The 17,180-nt window shown below is 39.4% G+C and overlaps 1 protein-coding gene across 4 annotated transcripts in view; it reads left to right on the top strand.

The window, feature by feature from the left end:
• The window catches only part of tgfbr3 (transforming growth factor, beta receptor III), a 138,218-nt gene extending 122,027 nt beyond the window's left edge, over positions 1 to 16,191 (top strand). For 3 of the 4 annotated variants that reach the window (XM_072684041.1, XM_072684043.1, XM_072684042.1), the window contains 3 exons: positions 4,076 to 4,120; positions 4,202 to 4,315; positions 10,750 to 16,191. In XM_072684041.1, the coding sequence (XP_072540142.1) occupies positions 4,076 to 4,120; positions 4,202 to 4,315; positions 10,750 to 10,868 (278 nt within the window). In that variant the 3' untranslated portion in view covers positions 10,869 to 16,191. Of the gene's footprint in view, positions 1 to 4,075; positions 4,121 to 4,201; positions 4,316 to 10,389; positions 10,457 to 10,749 lie in introns of all 4 variants that reach the window. The other variant, XM_072684045.1, reaches the window with a different exon arrangement.
• The last annotated feature ends 989 nt before the right edge of the window (positions 16,192 to 17,180 follow it).

Below are 17,180 nucleotides of genomic sequence, written 5' to 3' on the forward strand. Positions count from 1 at the left end.
AATGATTAGTCTCATTGATTTAGAACCCACTGATAAATGCTGGTGTGAATCTATCTATATTATATATATATATATATATTTGGTACAGAACTTTTACCTTTACCAGTGATTGCTATACTGTTGAGGACTGAAAAAAGGTTCTTTACACTCTCCCTGCTTCACAGTTGTTTAAATAGTTATTTAGGGTGCTAGGTGTGGTAATTCTGTGGCATTGCTCCAAAGTACTAGTTTTGCATATCATTGCTGTCCTGCAAAAACTTGGTAGCTCCATTTTTGCAGTTTTTCACTTATTGACATAATGTGAATCTGGCAGTTGTTTTTTATATTGTGTCCAACTTGCATGATGCGTGGACCTTTGACACTGACTTCAATTGAAAATTAAGAAGCATGGCAGTGGTGATAGTCACCTAGTTTTTACAATAAATGTGGGAGAAATTAGTGGTATTTTTTGAGAAAGCCCTGCAATTGTCATAAATAAACAATAATCCTTGTCCTTTATTCGTTTTCATAGATGCACCCTTTAAAACTGTTTAAGTAAAGGCAATGGTCCTGTATAGAACCATGACGACTCAAAGAACCCTTTTCAGTATTAAACAGATCACTTTTGTTAGAGTATGGCATCGTTATGTAGCAGTATTAATAGTAATTTGTATTATTAGTATTGTCTTATCTTGTACGTGTCTTGTGACATTTATACTTTGACAAATGACTTCATAATGACCTCATTACTCCAGTGAAACATTTTCCTTCACCACTGGGTGTGGCCAGCGACAATATTTGAAAAAATAATAATTTCATTTTTCTTATGAAGAAAATAGGTTCTCTATCCTCCTCTTCCTTCTCTTCCTGAACCTAATATGCTCATTGCATCAGCAGAAGGAGCTGACAAAAGTGCTACCTTGAAAAGTATGCCAAAGGCCACATTTTTTTAGTCCCTTTGTTGAGATGTCAGCACTCATCATCACATACTACCTTTGGGACAAAAGACTCTGAGCATGTGCGTTTAACAATAGAGTGAAGAAGTCTTTGACGAAGCTCAGTGATGAAGCTAAATATACCCACTATTAGGAAACAGCTGATCTGCCCTGTTTTGTACTTTGTTTGCATTCAGTGTTATTTATATTATTGCTTTTACTTCAAAACAATGATTTTTCTTTAAAAAGGCACGTTAAGAGGCAAAAGCTGGTGATTTCTCGTGCCCACGGCTATTACTTAACTGAAACCTGAGCAGAACTTCAAAAAGAGTGTCCTCAGTACCGCACCTGCCTAAATACACTGAGGGATTTGGTTTGGACTGTATATTGAATTCCGACTGAATCCAGATTACGCTGGAGTCCGGTGTGAATTCAGTGAGTTTATTCGTGATGAGAAGGTGCATTTTGTGTTGCCGCTGCTGGAGCTATGCACAGATATGCCATAAGTTTAATGAAAAAAGGCCTGAGGCCACGCTTTGAAGACAAAGGCATCTCTTATGCTGAGATGGCAAAGAAAACAAGCAGCCTTTGAAAGGGGCTCGCAGTGCGCCCTGGACAGCGGCCCGGCGCTGGGGCTTGATCTGCACATCAATGAGAGCTGTTTGTGGGCACGCTGTCCACTGGGAAAAGCACAGCGGTGCTAAAGTGTTCAAATGTGGATCAAGAAATGCTGTTCAGATGCAGATTTTACTGCTGCGCTATAAATAATGTCCTCTTTCACAAAATTTGAAGCAGCTTAATCCAACTCTTATGCAACTTTTTTTAAATTTTTTTTATTGAAACTGTGATCTCATACAGAAGCAGAATTTATTAGTATTTTATTGAAGAAAATATAAAATAATTTTTTATATTGCATTGATTTGCCAAAAGATAAATGTATTGTTATTTAAAATTTATTTTTTGGAACAATAAAGAAAAGCCACTTTTGGTTCTTTGGGTCCACATAAAACATTTACTGAATCATTTTAATGCAAGTCTGGAGAACCTGGTATGTTTACAGAACCTTTACGGAACGTAAAAGTTCCTAAAACTGTACCAAAGCCAAGAATAATTTAGGAACCCTTAATATTAAAAACAAGTGTAGGTTATTGAAAGGTCCCTCAGTGTGTCTGATCAAGTTGTTCTCCAAAACCTCTGATATCCACTTTTTAAAATAAAGATTAGGATTATCTTATTATAAAAGGATTATCTTATTGTCATAAGTCCTTGTTGTTAACTGCTATTAGTGTTCCTTGAGTCGGAGAACCCTTATTTCAGTACTGTATAGAACATTTTATTCTGCAGTGTATAATATAGTGCAGAGCACAACAACAGTATACAGCAGCTACTCATCACCTAGTGACTGAGACCTCCCAGAACGAGGTCAGGAGTTAAAGGAAAAAAAGTTCACAATGGTAATAAAGGTCCCAAAGAAAGACTGTGGACTCCAGCTTCTACAGCTGGATAGAGAACACTCACACAGACACACACACACACATGCACACACACACACACACAGCCCTGGCCACTCTTTTCATTCTCTTCCCTCCTTGCTCCTCCGAGAAGCAAGCTGACCACAAAAGGTGATGGAGAGAACAGAACAAAAGCCTTTTGGATGAGGGTGGGGTGCAGAGCCCCAAGGTCCAATCTCCTCGCCTCCCTCTGAGATGCTCCATTACAGTGCTGGAGTCTGGTATTTTTCAGTGATTTCTCTGCTCAGAGCTTCTTAAGGTGAAAGGCAATTCCTCAATGTAAACTGTAGCCAGTAGCGATTATACAGTACAGGTTTAGATATGATGCAGCACTTACACAATGGCGGTATTGTCAGGCTAAACTGTATCTGGCCATGCTTCCCTTTAGAGTAGAAACAACCTTAGAAATCACCAAACTGTGCTGCTGAAAGAATGCCGTCTAGGCCAAGAGCTGAGCTTTTAGAACTGCTGGGTGGAGTAGAGTGCTAGTGTTGACGAAGCACCGCTCAGGGATCCACTCGACATTCAGCCTTTTGTGTTCTGTGCTTTTCCAACCAGCCACATAAATCCTGTTAAGAGATTCTGGGATTTATTTATTTATTTATTTATTCATTGCCAATTAAAATTCTGCCCAGCTTCATGTGTAACAATGTAGCGCTGGTTTGCACACAGTGCAGTAATGGACAGTGTAAGGCAGTACACACAGTGCAATACTGGAAAGGGCTGATGAGTGGATTACCCTTAAATCAAGCAGAACCCACACATTTTCAGCTCTTGTGTTCCATACTCTAACATTATACACATTATACAACTCATTGTACTGAACCACCCCTGCTTTAGGCCTCAGGATGTTATGTGTGGTCAGCAGTGCTGATGACTTGCCTTTGCATTTTCCACATTATGAGCTGGACAGTGGAGATAAGAAGCTGGCTGGTGATTGGTGGACTGAGGGCTGCCCTATAGCCATCCGGCCTTGCTGTAACAGAGCTTTCCTCTGATAGTCTGTCATCACCCATCAGTACGGATGAAAACCTAAAGGTGTTCTCTCCCAGAATAGCAGCCTTTGTGCCCAGCTCCTGGCACTGAACCAGAGTGACCCTGGAGCCCGGAGCCACACAGGATCTATTGTGCAGCGTGATGGGCGATCATTAGAGCTAATTAGAGGCCGAAACCCATCCGCTGGGTTGTGCGGGCTGTGGAGCCGCTCAGGCGCTTTGGCTCACTGTCCGAGAGCAGATAGCCTTGCCAGCTCCGTATCACCACAGGTTCTTGTGGAGTTCGTTCCAAGTGGAATGGGTGTCAGTGACTTTGAGAGGCCACCTGCTGTGGTCAGAACAAAGCTTACTGTCTATGTCAAAATGTCAGGCTTCTTCATCACTCACTTTTAGAGGCTGTTGGGTGGTTTTGCACACTGTAATTTGCTGAATTCACTAATTATAAGAAGTATCTGGTAATTTTTGGGCACATCATGTAAATATTGACTGTGTGTGAATGATTTCAGTCTTGGATGGGGTTTACTCTATTGTGTGGCAGTGAATATGTTACAGAAACAGTGTTTTCTTATAAGCAGACCCAAAATTCTTGACTGCCACGACTTTAAAAAACAACAACAAAACAGAATTTGAACGGGCTTTGTTTTTCTTTTCACAGTTCCCACAACCCGCAAGCCTCCACTGCTTCCAACTCCTGGTGATTGTAAGTTTGCATCATCCATACAGTACAGCTTATATATGGCTTATATGTTGCTTGTAGTAAAAAATTTCTTTTTCTTTTTAGCCTTGGACACCCCTACAGTAGTCGACACTCCTACAGTGGTGGGCATTGCTTTTGCAGCCTTTGTCATTGGCGCCATGCTGACTGGAGCCCTGTGGTTCATTTATTCACACACAGGTAAGAGAAAGAGAAAGACATTAATACACCACTGATAAGAAAGTTATACATAGAAATGTCTCCGTCTGATCTGAAAGACTGACCTATGTTAAATGCAGTCCAATTCTTAACCTTTGTTGAGGCTGTTTTGCTCAGTCTAGCCGTCTGCAGTGTAGAACATTGCCTAAACGCTGCAGCCTTTTTTTCTAAAGATGGTTAAACTAGCTGTATGTAAAGTTGAATACATGTCACACTTAGTGGTAAGAGCAGCAATGTGTTCAAAGCTGAGATACAAAAAAGTAACATTGTGCATGTTGGAGCAACATTAAATACAGCATATTAGCATATTCCACAAATATTCCACCACACCAAGCTCATTTCATAGTAATTGTCAACATGTAGACAGTTTAGAGCATCACACTATGCATTAGTGTGACATACTGATGTTGGACTTAACTGTACCACTTCATAGCACAGTCATTTTTAGCATATTGTTGCTGTCATATCAAAGCAATGCAGCTCATTTTTTAGCAGATTTTTTAGCACAACAGCTGCTGTTTATATAGTTTGAATGTGATGAATGGACCAATAGCAATGGTCCAAATTGCTAAACTCTTCTTACACTAACTTATATATAAAGTTAAGTTCTTAAACTACATCTGGGGCCACTTCCAGACTTGAATTCCTTAACTTAAACTTTCTTAACTTAATAACAATAATGTAATAAAAAAAAGTGCATTTTATGTTTTTTATGTAATTGTTGAATAATAATCTCTAGGGTGTAATAAAAAAAATCTGAGTGTAAGGGACTGGTTCTTGCCTGTCCTGTTGCCTGGAGTTACCACTTTGGAGGTACATGATTTTAATAGAACAGTTGATATCCTGAATCCTGTATATGGTCCTGTATGACCCTAGTGGACATTCCAGTTTTCTGAAGAAATATATCTGCCAGAAAAGTGCACATAGTAAAACAGATTAATTATACCATGTTTTGTTATTGCTGTCGCTTGCTCTTGTTGGATGCACTATGTTTTTGCTGATTTTTATGACCTAATTTATCCATGTGTATTCTTTTCTGCATAAAACACTACATCAGTGAGCCATCTGTAAACAGAGAAAACTAGATAAAACAGCAGAACTGGCGGTCACTCATGGGCCTGTACTTGAAGAATGCACTGTGCTGCAATAAAATGGTGTCCATTTGGGATTGGTGGCAAAAAACGGGACATTCTTGGTTATAAAAATCCATCATCCTTCCAAAATAGGAAAGGAAAAAAAATCCCCTTTTTGATGATGTGGAAAAGCTGACAGCAGCATGGTAACAATAACACATAAGCACTGCCATATTGCTACTTCCTGTTGGTCAGCCAGAAGCCAGGGCGCTCCTTCCGCTCTTTCAACCATTGGTGGGGCGCTGGGTGGTCAGTGGGCTGACCAGGGGTATTCTGGGTACAATGAAACTGGTCTGGAATTCCCCGCAGTGAGGGTCTCTTCAGGCCTCACAGGAAAACACACATACACATACACTCATGTACACACACACTCCAATCTGGACGCCAAGATTCACCCCTTGTCCTCGTCCCACTGTCGCCATGCTGGTGACCGTCAGTGACCCCCTCAGAGGAAGAGCTTGCTCTTTTTCTTGGCCCACATTTCCCACCCTGGTGCCACTCCTTAGTCATAGCCCACAGTGCCACTGACCTGCTCCTCTATACCACACTTTTTAAAGCAGGGCCAAGATCAGCAGGCCTGCAAAAATGTTGATAAGTGTTGAAGGAATAGTTGTTTATAGATAACAGCATGTTATACACTTTCAGAAATATTCTATTTGAGATTACTTGGGATGGTTTTGGAATAGAACCTACCATTACATTACACTGTCAGCTGCATTAGCCTCATAGCTCCAGTGCAAAACTAAAGAAGCAAAATCCTGACATGTCTTGGCTGGCTAACTACTTTTCAGGCTCTTTTTAATGGTGAAATGGTTCCTTTTAAACAAACCAATAATGACTGTTGGATTTAGCATTACCCTGAAAGTAGACCTGCCAGCTAGGTGGGCATGTTTGCCTTTCTTGTTGAGCTGAAATAAAAGCCAGATCAGGTGTCCACTTAGAGTGGGCTTATCTTTATCCACCTGTTTGTGCTGGAGAAAGTCACATTGCTCGGCTTTTATAGGCTCTCGCCCCGAGAGTGGAGTAAAATGAAAGTCTTGGAGTCCAGAAGTTTAACTTTGTAACTTTGTTTGTTCTGACAGAAACAACTGTAACCATATTATAATGATATAGTTCCAAATCTGCGCAAGCAATGTAATTAATTAGATTTACAATATTTTACATTCTGTATCAACAGGTTTAGGTCTGCACTTCTGACTTGTTTTTTCCAGTTTGCTTCGATTTTAAGGAATGAATGATGATAATGATGACAGTTTACAGTAGTTTCTAATAGTTTACAAAAGTTTACTCATTAAAAAACGAGTAATAATAATTCTTAATGCAATATGTGCATTTAAAGTAATACCTACTTACTAGTAACTTCTAAAGATTAAATTATTAGACTGTAAAGTGTTCTGTCATATTACTGAAGTGCCCTTAAAAGTAGTCATTTCTGATGTGAAATATACCCCTAAAGGTTTTATGGTTTTGAATATCTTTGTATTTTAAAAATTGCGACAGCGAATTGTGTCAGTGATGTTAACATAAATCAATGTTCGTTTCTGCCAGAGCAAAAAAATGAGGCGAAAGCCTAACTCTCTTCTTCCAAATCTCTCTCCATTTGATGTATGGTGCGATCCTGCTCTCCTCCACACACTTTTCTATAAACACACTTCAGTTCTTCAGCCAGGCTGTAGGAAACCGATACCCATTAGTGGTAGACAGGCGGCTTCCTGAAGTACGGGGATGAGCATGGGTTAACCATTTAAGTCAAGAGTTATCACTTTCGTTTTGCTATACTGTTTGAATATAACTGTGTTAATTCAGGCTCCACCATGCACATCGCTAACTGTTCTTTCCAAATCCCAAACAATTAAATATCATTTGTGTGTCTTTTCACTGAACTGTAGGGGATTGATTAATTAATTAATATAAGTGATAAAAGTAACAACTTGATTAGAAGTTAAAACATACAAAAACTCTTTTCAGATGCTAATATTATTATAGTAAAATGAAAGGCGTGGCCTAATATTCAAATGGTAACACTTGATTGACATCTCTGTAAGTACCAGCCTGCTAAGTCACTCATACTGAACTTTGTAGATAGTGGGGAGAAATGAGTGAAATAGGCTCTACATTTGCATGTTATGTTGTGGAATATCTCTTTTGGTGATATTTTAGTACAAAGTAAAATGCTGAATTTGAAAATGTGAGATGTGAGCAACAATCCATACCATCATGAACCATCAGAATGAAGCCCAAAAAGGTTCATTAGTAACTAGTAATTAGTAATGAACGGCTAAAATGTAACTGAGAGTGAATGGAACTAGTCATTACACATCTCTGTAAATTACAGCATGCTATTGTTATCATTGTAGGGCTATTCTACAAACAAACCAATTACCAATTCTCATGACTTTATACCCGTGGTGTCCTTTTTCATCTTCATATGAAAACAGTTAGGCTAACGCGGTTCAGAGAGGCTCAAAGTGTTTATTTGAAACGTGTGGAATGCAGGGGGTGCGATTGCTAAAGAAGTGCAGTGATCCTCTCGGCCTGTCTGTGATTCATCACAGTGATAGGTTAAGGAGTTTACCCTCAGGGACAGTGAGGCGTCGCATGGGACGGGGTCAACGCGCTGTCGTCACACACACTCACATCAGCATATGAAAATCATTGCTGTAATGGAGGAGGTGTATGTGTAAGTGATGTTCCAGTACTGCATGGCAACAGCCACTTTCAGCCACTTGCGTGTTTGCTTATCTGCAGCATAAGCGTTTCTTCTGTTGTACAGCATATCGTTGCTGTCCAATGAAAAACATGGATGTCCAAAATTGTGACTATACAGAAGAAGGCAATATGTTTTTTGCTTTGAATGGAAGTCAATGTAAAAAGTCCAAGTAATTTAGAGCATTTCTATTGGTCCATTCATCTAGAATTATTTACACAGGGTACAGAGCAGCTGCAAATTATAAAGAAAACTAAAAACGGACAGAAGTTTTTAATTGGACAGCAGCGATATACAGTGGATGCAAAACAGCACACAGCATTGAACAGCTTTTTTTATTATTTATTTCTTTTTCCCTGTATTTTGGCCTTTAAAATTTTTTTTTTTTTTGCACATTTACAAAGTTCGGAAAAACTTGGTGGATGGAAAACCCACTAATGACCCAAAAGTGTCAGTTTAGTGGACCTGGGTTTTAAACCCACAACCCTGTGATCAATATAAATAAAAATTAAAATAAAATATAAAAATAAATGAAAATAATAAATATAAAAATATGTGATATTTTTGATTTCGGAAACCTTTTCTGACACCTTTGATGTCAAAAAAGGTACAGAGTAGTGTGTGGAGAGGGGAGGTGGTGGGTGAGAAGAGGATGAGAGGATGAAAGGATTGAGAGATTGCTCACACACTGAAGCAGTCTGTAGGCCGCAGTTAGAAGAGTGGCCTTTTTTAGCTCAGGCTGCTTGGCAGCACATCTCTGGCAAACATCAGCAGCAGAGGGGCCTGAGAGGGGGAACCAGGCAGACCGCGGGTTCAATAGTGGGCTGAGGAGAAAACACACACACACACACACACACACACACACACACACACAAATACAATACACATTGATGCAAAAGCATCTCTCCCCACAGTTTCAATCCAATTGCAGTAATTAGAAAATACCCTCTGATTATCTCCCACCCTCAATTTGTCTCCAGTTTCTGCCCTTAGTGACATACGCACACACATATAGACACACACGCACACACACATGCACATTGATATACACACATTCATTTCTGGTAAGTGGTCAGGCCGTGGCTAAAGTGTGTGTAGACAGACAGTCTGTTTTCTGCAGTCTATGGTTTTTACATAGCTCTGGTCAGAGTGGTGTTATAGTAATGGTGAAGCACTGTGCCAAGGATTTGAACCTCAGTGTTTGGGATTCAGTCCAGCACTCAGCATCCCAAACAAACGGAAACCTTCCCTTTCTTACTTATGCTTTTTTTTTTTTTTCTACTGTCCAAACTGTGTTTTAGAGGAAGTGTGTAGAACCTGTATAAAAGGTGATTCATTTAAAGCTGTAGTAAACATAAATAAGGAAGGATGGAGGGCTGGGGAGTGAGAGAGAAAGAGAGAGAGAGAGAGTTTTACCTCTATTCAGTTTTAATATGAATTGATATTATTTTGCAGTTATTATAGATTTTTCACTGTCATTCAGAAAATGTCTTAACCTTCCACGAAAGCATAGGTCCAAATGTTTGTGGACACCTCTTCTAATGAATGCGTTCAGCTACTTTAAGCTGCACCCATTGTTCACAAATGCAAATGCACACACACACACCTTGTCAAGTCCCTGTAGAGAAGTACAGCGGATAGAATAGGACTCTCTTAAATAGATATACATTAAACTACTGGCATCATGCCAGGCATGGGCTAGATAGATGTAACCCCCCCCAGACCTGAGCTGTGGAGCAATGGAACTTTGAAACTTTGAAACATCAGTTCTTTGAAAAGATGGTGCTACATCCAATACTTTTGGGATGAGTTAGGTGAGTTGCGGATGAGGTGGGATGGTGATCATCCAACATCCTGACCTTACAAATGCTCTTGCTGCTGAATGCAATCAAATCCTCACAGCAATGCTCCAGAATCTAGTAGAAAGCCTTCACTGGATGGTAGAGACAAAGGCAGGATAAGCTCTCTTTTTAACACCCTTGATTTCGGAAGAAACAATGAATGAGCAAGTGTCCAAATACTTTTTATTCCATTAAGTGTGCATACACACATACCATCTTTAAGACTTTAATACTCTTAGTATTTAGTCAGTATGTGTTGACTAAGCTGGGGTCACGTTTTCCAGGCATCATTGTCCCCAGACATTTTAATGGACTTATTCTCACACTGAACATTCACACACCCTCTCTCTTTCTCTCTCTCTCTCTCTCTCTCAGGCTCAGAACATGCAAGAAACACTGTGGGCACAAGCGCACAAGAGTTTATTAATACACAAAAAATAAGGTAGATAAACACAACAATGGTGCAAGAACACAGAGGCCATGTTAATATTGTTTTTATTATCATGATGACCATATTATCAGAAACACCTACCATATACAGTAGTTGCACTTCGCAGATTTACAGGTACTACTGTTGCTGCACAGTTTATCAGCCCCACTCTAGCCACCACTGACCATATAATATTTCATAGAGGGTCATTCTCAGTGACCTTGACAATGGTAATGTGTCTTGCAGAGGTGAGGTGAAGTATCTGAGCGTGCCACCAAGGTCTCACTCTTTTTCTCCTTTTCCAGGTGATTCAGCGGGTAGGCAGCAGGTGCCACGGTCTCCACCTGCCTCGGAGAACAGCAGTGCAGCCCACAGCATCGGCAGCACCCAGAGCACTCCTTGCTCCAGTAGCAGCAACGCATAGCACCGCCTCCATTTCTCCACCTTTACCTCTGACCACACCTCCTTCATCCCTGATCCCAACCCTTTTGCCCATGGCCATACCTCATTTGCCTGTAACCCTCCAATATCCATGGTCAAAACACCTTTATCACTAGCCACACCTCTTTTACCTGTGGCCACACCTCCGTTACCCATGACTGTGCCTACTTTAGTGGCCATACCTCCCTGACCCATGACCAGAGCTCTTTTACCTGTGGCCCCACCTTCTTTACCCATGGCCTCACTTACTTTCCCCCCTTTTTCTCCTTGATCTCCTCAGTCTCGGAAGCTTTTTGAACGCAGAGGACGGATGAATGAATTTTGTAGCACACAGCAGCATGTAATTGGGCTAGTGCTTCTGGCCTGGAAGTGGAATGGCATCACTGCACTGCCCTGAACTGCGTGAGCCTGCACTGGGCTGAGAATGAAAGCAGCAGAAACAAAGCATTTGGAAGACAAACCAGGGCTGAAAGATGATAAATGTTGGTGAGAAACCAGCCAGTTTTTACACGCTGCTTTACACAAAGAAAAAAAAAAGAAAAAAGACTGCAACAGAGAATTTAGTTTTTACCTTATATGGATGGGAAACGTCTGTACATAACAAAGCTTGTTTACCCCAATCATTCTTACTGTGTGGAAGCATCTGGAAGAACAGCCAGCTAGACTGAGGCCGAGACTCCATGTGGTTGCACAACACTGAAGCTATTTAGAGAGCCAAAGCAAGCCTGCTTCTATTCTCACAAAATTGGGGCCAATCAATAATTAGTACCATGTTTGTCTTGTCTTTCAGGGCGAGAATCATTCGAGATCCAAAAAAAATGTTGTGCACATTCAGAACTAACTACTGGCTTTTTTGATCTGTCGAGTTTCCATCACACGGATTCCAGTGGGAAAAGGCTATTTTGTGCTTTGCAATTGATGTTTTTTTTTTGTAATATTTGAAGCTCTGATTGTGTCACAGCCACCCCAGGCGCTGCCAGCTACTTGTGTTTGCTAGCAGGGAGCATCAGTATATATTTCTGGAGCAGTTCTTGTAGCACTGATATCATACCAGAAGACCCTTGAGGCCAAAAGATGCACCCTGGATTCCATCAAGAATGATTGGTGTAAATGTCTTTTAAAAGACTTTCTGGTTTTGTCAGATAATAACATTTATATATAGACAGATGTATTGTAAAAAAAATAATAAATAAATATATTTTTGGTTCAAATTTTATATAAAGAATTTTACAAAATATTGAAAGTAGCCACATTTTAAATACATTGATCCTTATCCTAAAGCTATAAATAGTTCCATCTGTTCTCATAACCATTTATATGGCATCAATTTCTAATATATAGATAGTATAAGGATGATATTTAATAAGAAAGCATTTAAGAGTCTATTTATTTATTGATGTAAATGTGCATCAGCTATGTACCACAGCTCTGTACAACTTTGCCAGCGTAGCTTGATTAAAACTAAAATGACAGTACAGAAACAGGCTTACAAATGATGATGATTATTATTATTGTTATTATCATTATTATTAATAACACATTCATTATTTTAGAGCATCTCTTAAAAGTAAACATCATAAACAGTCATAATGTCAGAACTTCTTACTATTTTCCTTTTGAGGCTTTAATAAGCTACCGGCAACAGGGCAGCGATCTGTGTGTGCATTACTAATGGATCACTGGTAGACTGTAGAGAGTGACCTTATCTGGGCATTATAGCAAAAGCCAATGCATTCGTTCATCAAAGAGGCGCGTTGTTTTTGTAGGTTTTTACTGTCCTTCCACATCACTGATAATTACAGACTGTCACTGTATAGACTAATTAATACCTTAATGAGGCCTGTAAAGTGGAAGAGCTCACTGTAAAAACAATAGAGCCTCTATTCATGCTCTGCATTCCATGGTAGCAAGTATTGTGAAATTGGACAAACTGGCAAAACCTCTGCAAAAAAAAAAAAAAACTGCAGCACACAACTCCAGTACAGTGTGCTATTAATCCGCCCCTAATTTTATAACTGAAAACATTGCCTGGCATAATGTTTTATTTGTTAGAAACACATTAGAATAAATAATAATAATAATAATAATAATAATAGTAACTACTTTTTTGTATGTCAGTGTGTTTGTAGATACAAGATTCAAGCAGCTGACACCACTTATACTGACAGCCAGATGTTTGTCCTTGAACCCCTTGGTTACACACGCAAAAAAAGATCTGCACCTCATCTACTAAATATCATTTGGAATAAATAACTCCTTATATGTACACGATATGGACAAAAGTATTGGGTCACCTGCTCATTTATTGTAACCTTTCTGAAATCAAGGGTATTAGACAAAAAAAGAGCTTGCCCTGCCTTTATCGAGAAACTACAGTCCAGGGTAGGCTTTCTTCTAGATTTTGGAGCATTGCTATGAGGATTTGATTGCATTCAGCAGCAAGATCGTTAGTGAGGTCAGGATGTAATATATATCAGTAATGTATGTGTATATATTTATGTATAAATATATATATATATATATATATATTACTGCCATGAATCCAGAGCATGAATAGGTCAATTATTATTATTATTATTATTATTATTATTATTATTATTTTATTATAATTAAAAATCTCCAAAGTTGAAACCAGCGTGCCTCACAAACACATGTAACGAATCCCTTCACAAAAAGCTGGACATTGACTGTTGTTACTTATAATGTGTTTAATGAGTTTAACCCACTGTGCAGCACTGTGTTCAGATTTACACTAACATTCCAGCTAACCGATACAAGTCTGCAACCATCACTTCATCGTTGTTGTATATTTTTCCGCGTTTGCATTTTTATGATTCAGGACACTTAGAGTCTTGAGGGTCATACTCGCCTTCAAAGTGTTCTGCTTATTGTATGTGATGCTTCTTGTGCGCATGAACACAAAGCGAAGCCAAAACGATCCCACCGCCATGAGTATACATGAATGTTGAAATATTAAACGGTGCCTTAACTTCAGAGCATGTAATGTTGAGTAGGGTTAAGTGTATCATTTTGGAAAAGAAGGGAACTGGTTGGCCTAGTTTGCTTTGTAAAACTGCATGCGGCGTAGTATGTACAGATGTGAAACTGCGTAAATTCTGTGCGTCAAGGCGGGTTTTTGTCTGGATCTATGTCATAACCGCTAGTTTCTGTGTCGCTTTGCTGCAGGATCTATAGAATGTATTTTCTTTTAAAGCTTTTAAGCCAGTGTAAACTTGTATAGATGTCTTCAGAGAGAGGAAACAGAGTATGACTATATATATTTGTGTATAAAGTTTTTATTTTTGAAAACGTTGATGTAGAGCCAAGCTATAATTCTAATTGCATACTGTGAATTTTTGTGGGTTTATTTCTAGAAATGACATTTTGACAATCCATTAGAATATGTGTTTGTTTCCCTCTCCCCCCATGAAAATATGTTTTTTTTTATTAATATCTGTGAGTGATATTTCACTATTTGTGCATGTTTCTCCCATTATTGTTAAATCCTGAAAATCAAGGCAATTTATCCATCATAAAACCATCCAAACAATTTTAGTATGTTGTTGCTCCATCTAGATTAATAGTCCTTACAGTGAAAGTGTATTGAACATGGATGGAATGGTGTGTGTGTGTGTGTGTGTGTGTGTGTGTGTGTGTGTGTGTGTGTGCGTGTGTATTTTGATTGTGAATGTGAGCATGTGTGTGTGTGTTATTTCTATAACAGCTGTGTTGAATGTTTAAAGCAATGCTGTCTTGTGTTTTAAGGGATGTGTTTAAAGGTCAGTAGTCTTTATCAGCCTCCACACCTTTCCGTAAAGAGGTTTTTCAGGGGTTCTTTGGTAGATGTGTAGAAATATGAGATCCGAATCCTTAAATGCTTGTTTGCCTGGTTAAATAGCTCTTCTTCTTTTCTTCTACCCAGCCTACGGTATACATATTTGAGGAACGTTTTTAAAAAAATGGGTGGACCAAAATTGTTCATCTGTTATTATAGGTCAAATGACCTCTTTTCAGGGCTGTGTAGAGCCATTTTTTGCTGAGAATATAGGCCAGCAATGTCTTCAAGTGCTTCGATAACTACACTACAGGCCAAAAGCATTGCAGCAAGCAGTGATTTATGAGGTTTCAAAAATATTTTACTGTCAAGTCAATTTGCCAAGAAACCAACCCATGTTTAGTTTCACCAAGATGTTCGTTCCAGAGTGTCCCACTGGGTTGCGGTACTGTATTATTGACTGTACACACTCCTTATACACAGTGTACTGTGCATGTTGTACGAACAACCATTTACAAGATATTTTCCATCCACCGGGCAAAGAACCATCTAAGCGTTCCAACCCCCCCCCCTGTAATATATACAGTAACTGGCCACTTTATTAGAAACATCTCCTGTGTAGCTTCACCGTGGTGTGCAGTTAGAACCTAGATGCTCGATACTTGATCAGTTTTGGGTGGTGGACCGCTCCCAAATTTAGCAGTGACACTAACACATTTGTGTGTACAAACTGCAGAAGCACCACTGTGCCTTATACAATCACACCAGCACTGTCACTGCTAATCCACCACCCGGTTCATATCTAATGAAGATCGCCTCTGGGGTCAAAACCAAGCAATGAAGAAACTGTAGTACTGACACACTGTGTAAAGCTACTGTACACCCACACAGTGGTTCTGTAAGTATGTGATTACAAGGTAGGCATTTCTAATAATGTGGACAGTGGGTACATATCCATTCCCTATCGCCTATATTCGACAACGTGGAACGTTTGTGGAATGTTCCAGATCAGATATTGGTTGTAAGCTCTCCTTGGCTGAATGTGGGCTGTTATATCTACCTCAGATGTGTAGAGTGTGTGGGCTGTTGTGTTTGCGTGTATGAACATGTGAACGTGCTTGACGCTATGTGCGTTCCTGATTTTAGGGGTGAATGCCTTAGCGGAGTGTGGCGTGTTTTGTATGATTTATCTCCATTACATATATCACTGTAACGATCACTAAAGGCTGGATGTTTTATTCTCATATCAACTATATCAAATATTAAAGGCCCTCCGTAGTCCGTCTTTCAGCTAACGGAGGCAGACCATCGGCTGTAAATGTGAACTATAACTCGATGTAACTTTGTAAAGAAGTCAGATCTGTTTCTGCAGCTCACGTTAATGTCCTTAATTCTGGTGGTATGTGAAGCTTTCTTTTTGTTTGTAAATAGACTGCGCTGTAAATATGCATGCTAATGTGAATGTTCTGTATGTATATAAATATATATATATATATAAATAAAAAAATAAATTCTTATAATCTTTGTGAAACTTTGCTTGTATGCCTCTTTTCTAAGTCTGCTACAGCCCTCTCATCTCATTACATCCTTATATGGTGTAATATTTCGGGAGCAGTCAATGCAGCCCTTGGCTGTGATTTTTTTCTATACAGCCCATCTTCCAATATCCATAAATCTTCCTTATTGCATACCATAAGCACTCCCAGTGTTGTAGACATTGTCTCGGAACAACATATGCATTCGTAATGTGTTAGGATTGGCTCTAGAAGCATAACTGTGCAGTTATGAGGCATCTCTAGGGTCAGGTCATTAGGTGATGCAGACCATGTGGAGATGTGGCTTGCTGAGTGCCTGCATACTTCCCCATACACACACATGCATAGACACGCAGGTTAGAGGGATTTTTTGTTTTTTTACGGGACAATTTTTTGTTTTTGAGCTTTATACATTGTCTGATGTGAAAATGAGATCTGGAGGATCAAGAAGACTCTTGGAGAAAACTGCTCGTATGCTGGTAATACAGACAAATCAGAACTGCTGGAAGGTTTAACTGAGTCTAGAGGGTGGTGCACTGTTCCACTGTGCAGCATTGCTTGCACAGACATTATGGAAGAGTCACAAGAATGAAATCTCCCTGAAACTCAATGTTTGGGGTATGCTACAGAACATCTGGACAAGCCAGATGAGTTTGATGAGATGAGAAGACCTTATGAACTGTGAAGTAAGTGGGTGGCTCCATCATGATTCAAGGTTGTGTTGCTGCCAGTGGCATTAGAAATATTGCATGGGTGGATGGGAGAATGCATTCAACAGAATACCAGCAAATCCTGGATTTAGCTGCAGCTAAAAAGAGGATGGCTTCTAACGTTGAAATGATCCAAAACTTACCTCACAATACACCATGGACTACCTGAAGAGACACACTGAAGCATTTGGAATGACTCTCACAGTCCACTAATTCAAACATAATAGAAAATGTATAAACAGACCTTAAACAAGTATTTATGACAATAATGGCAA

This window comes from Salminus brasiliensis, chromosome 7 (assembly GCF_030463535.1).
Source record: "Salminus brasiliensis chromosome 7, fSalBra1.hap2, whole genome shotgun sequence".
NCBI lineage: Eukaryota > Metazoa > Chordata > Actinopteri > Characiformes > Bryconidae > Salminus > Salminus brasiliensis.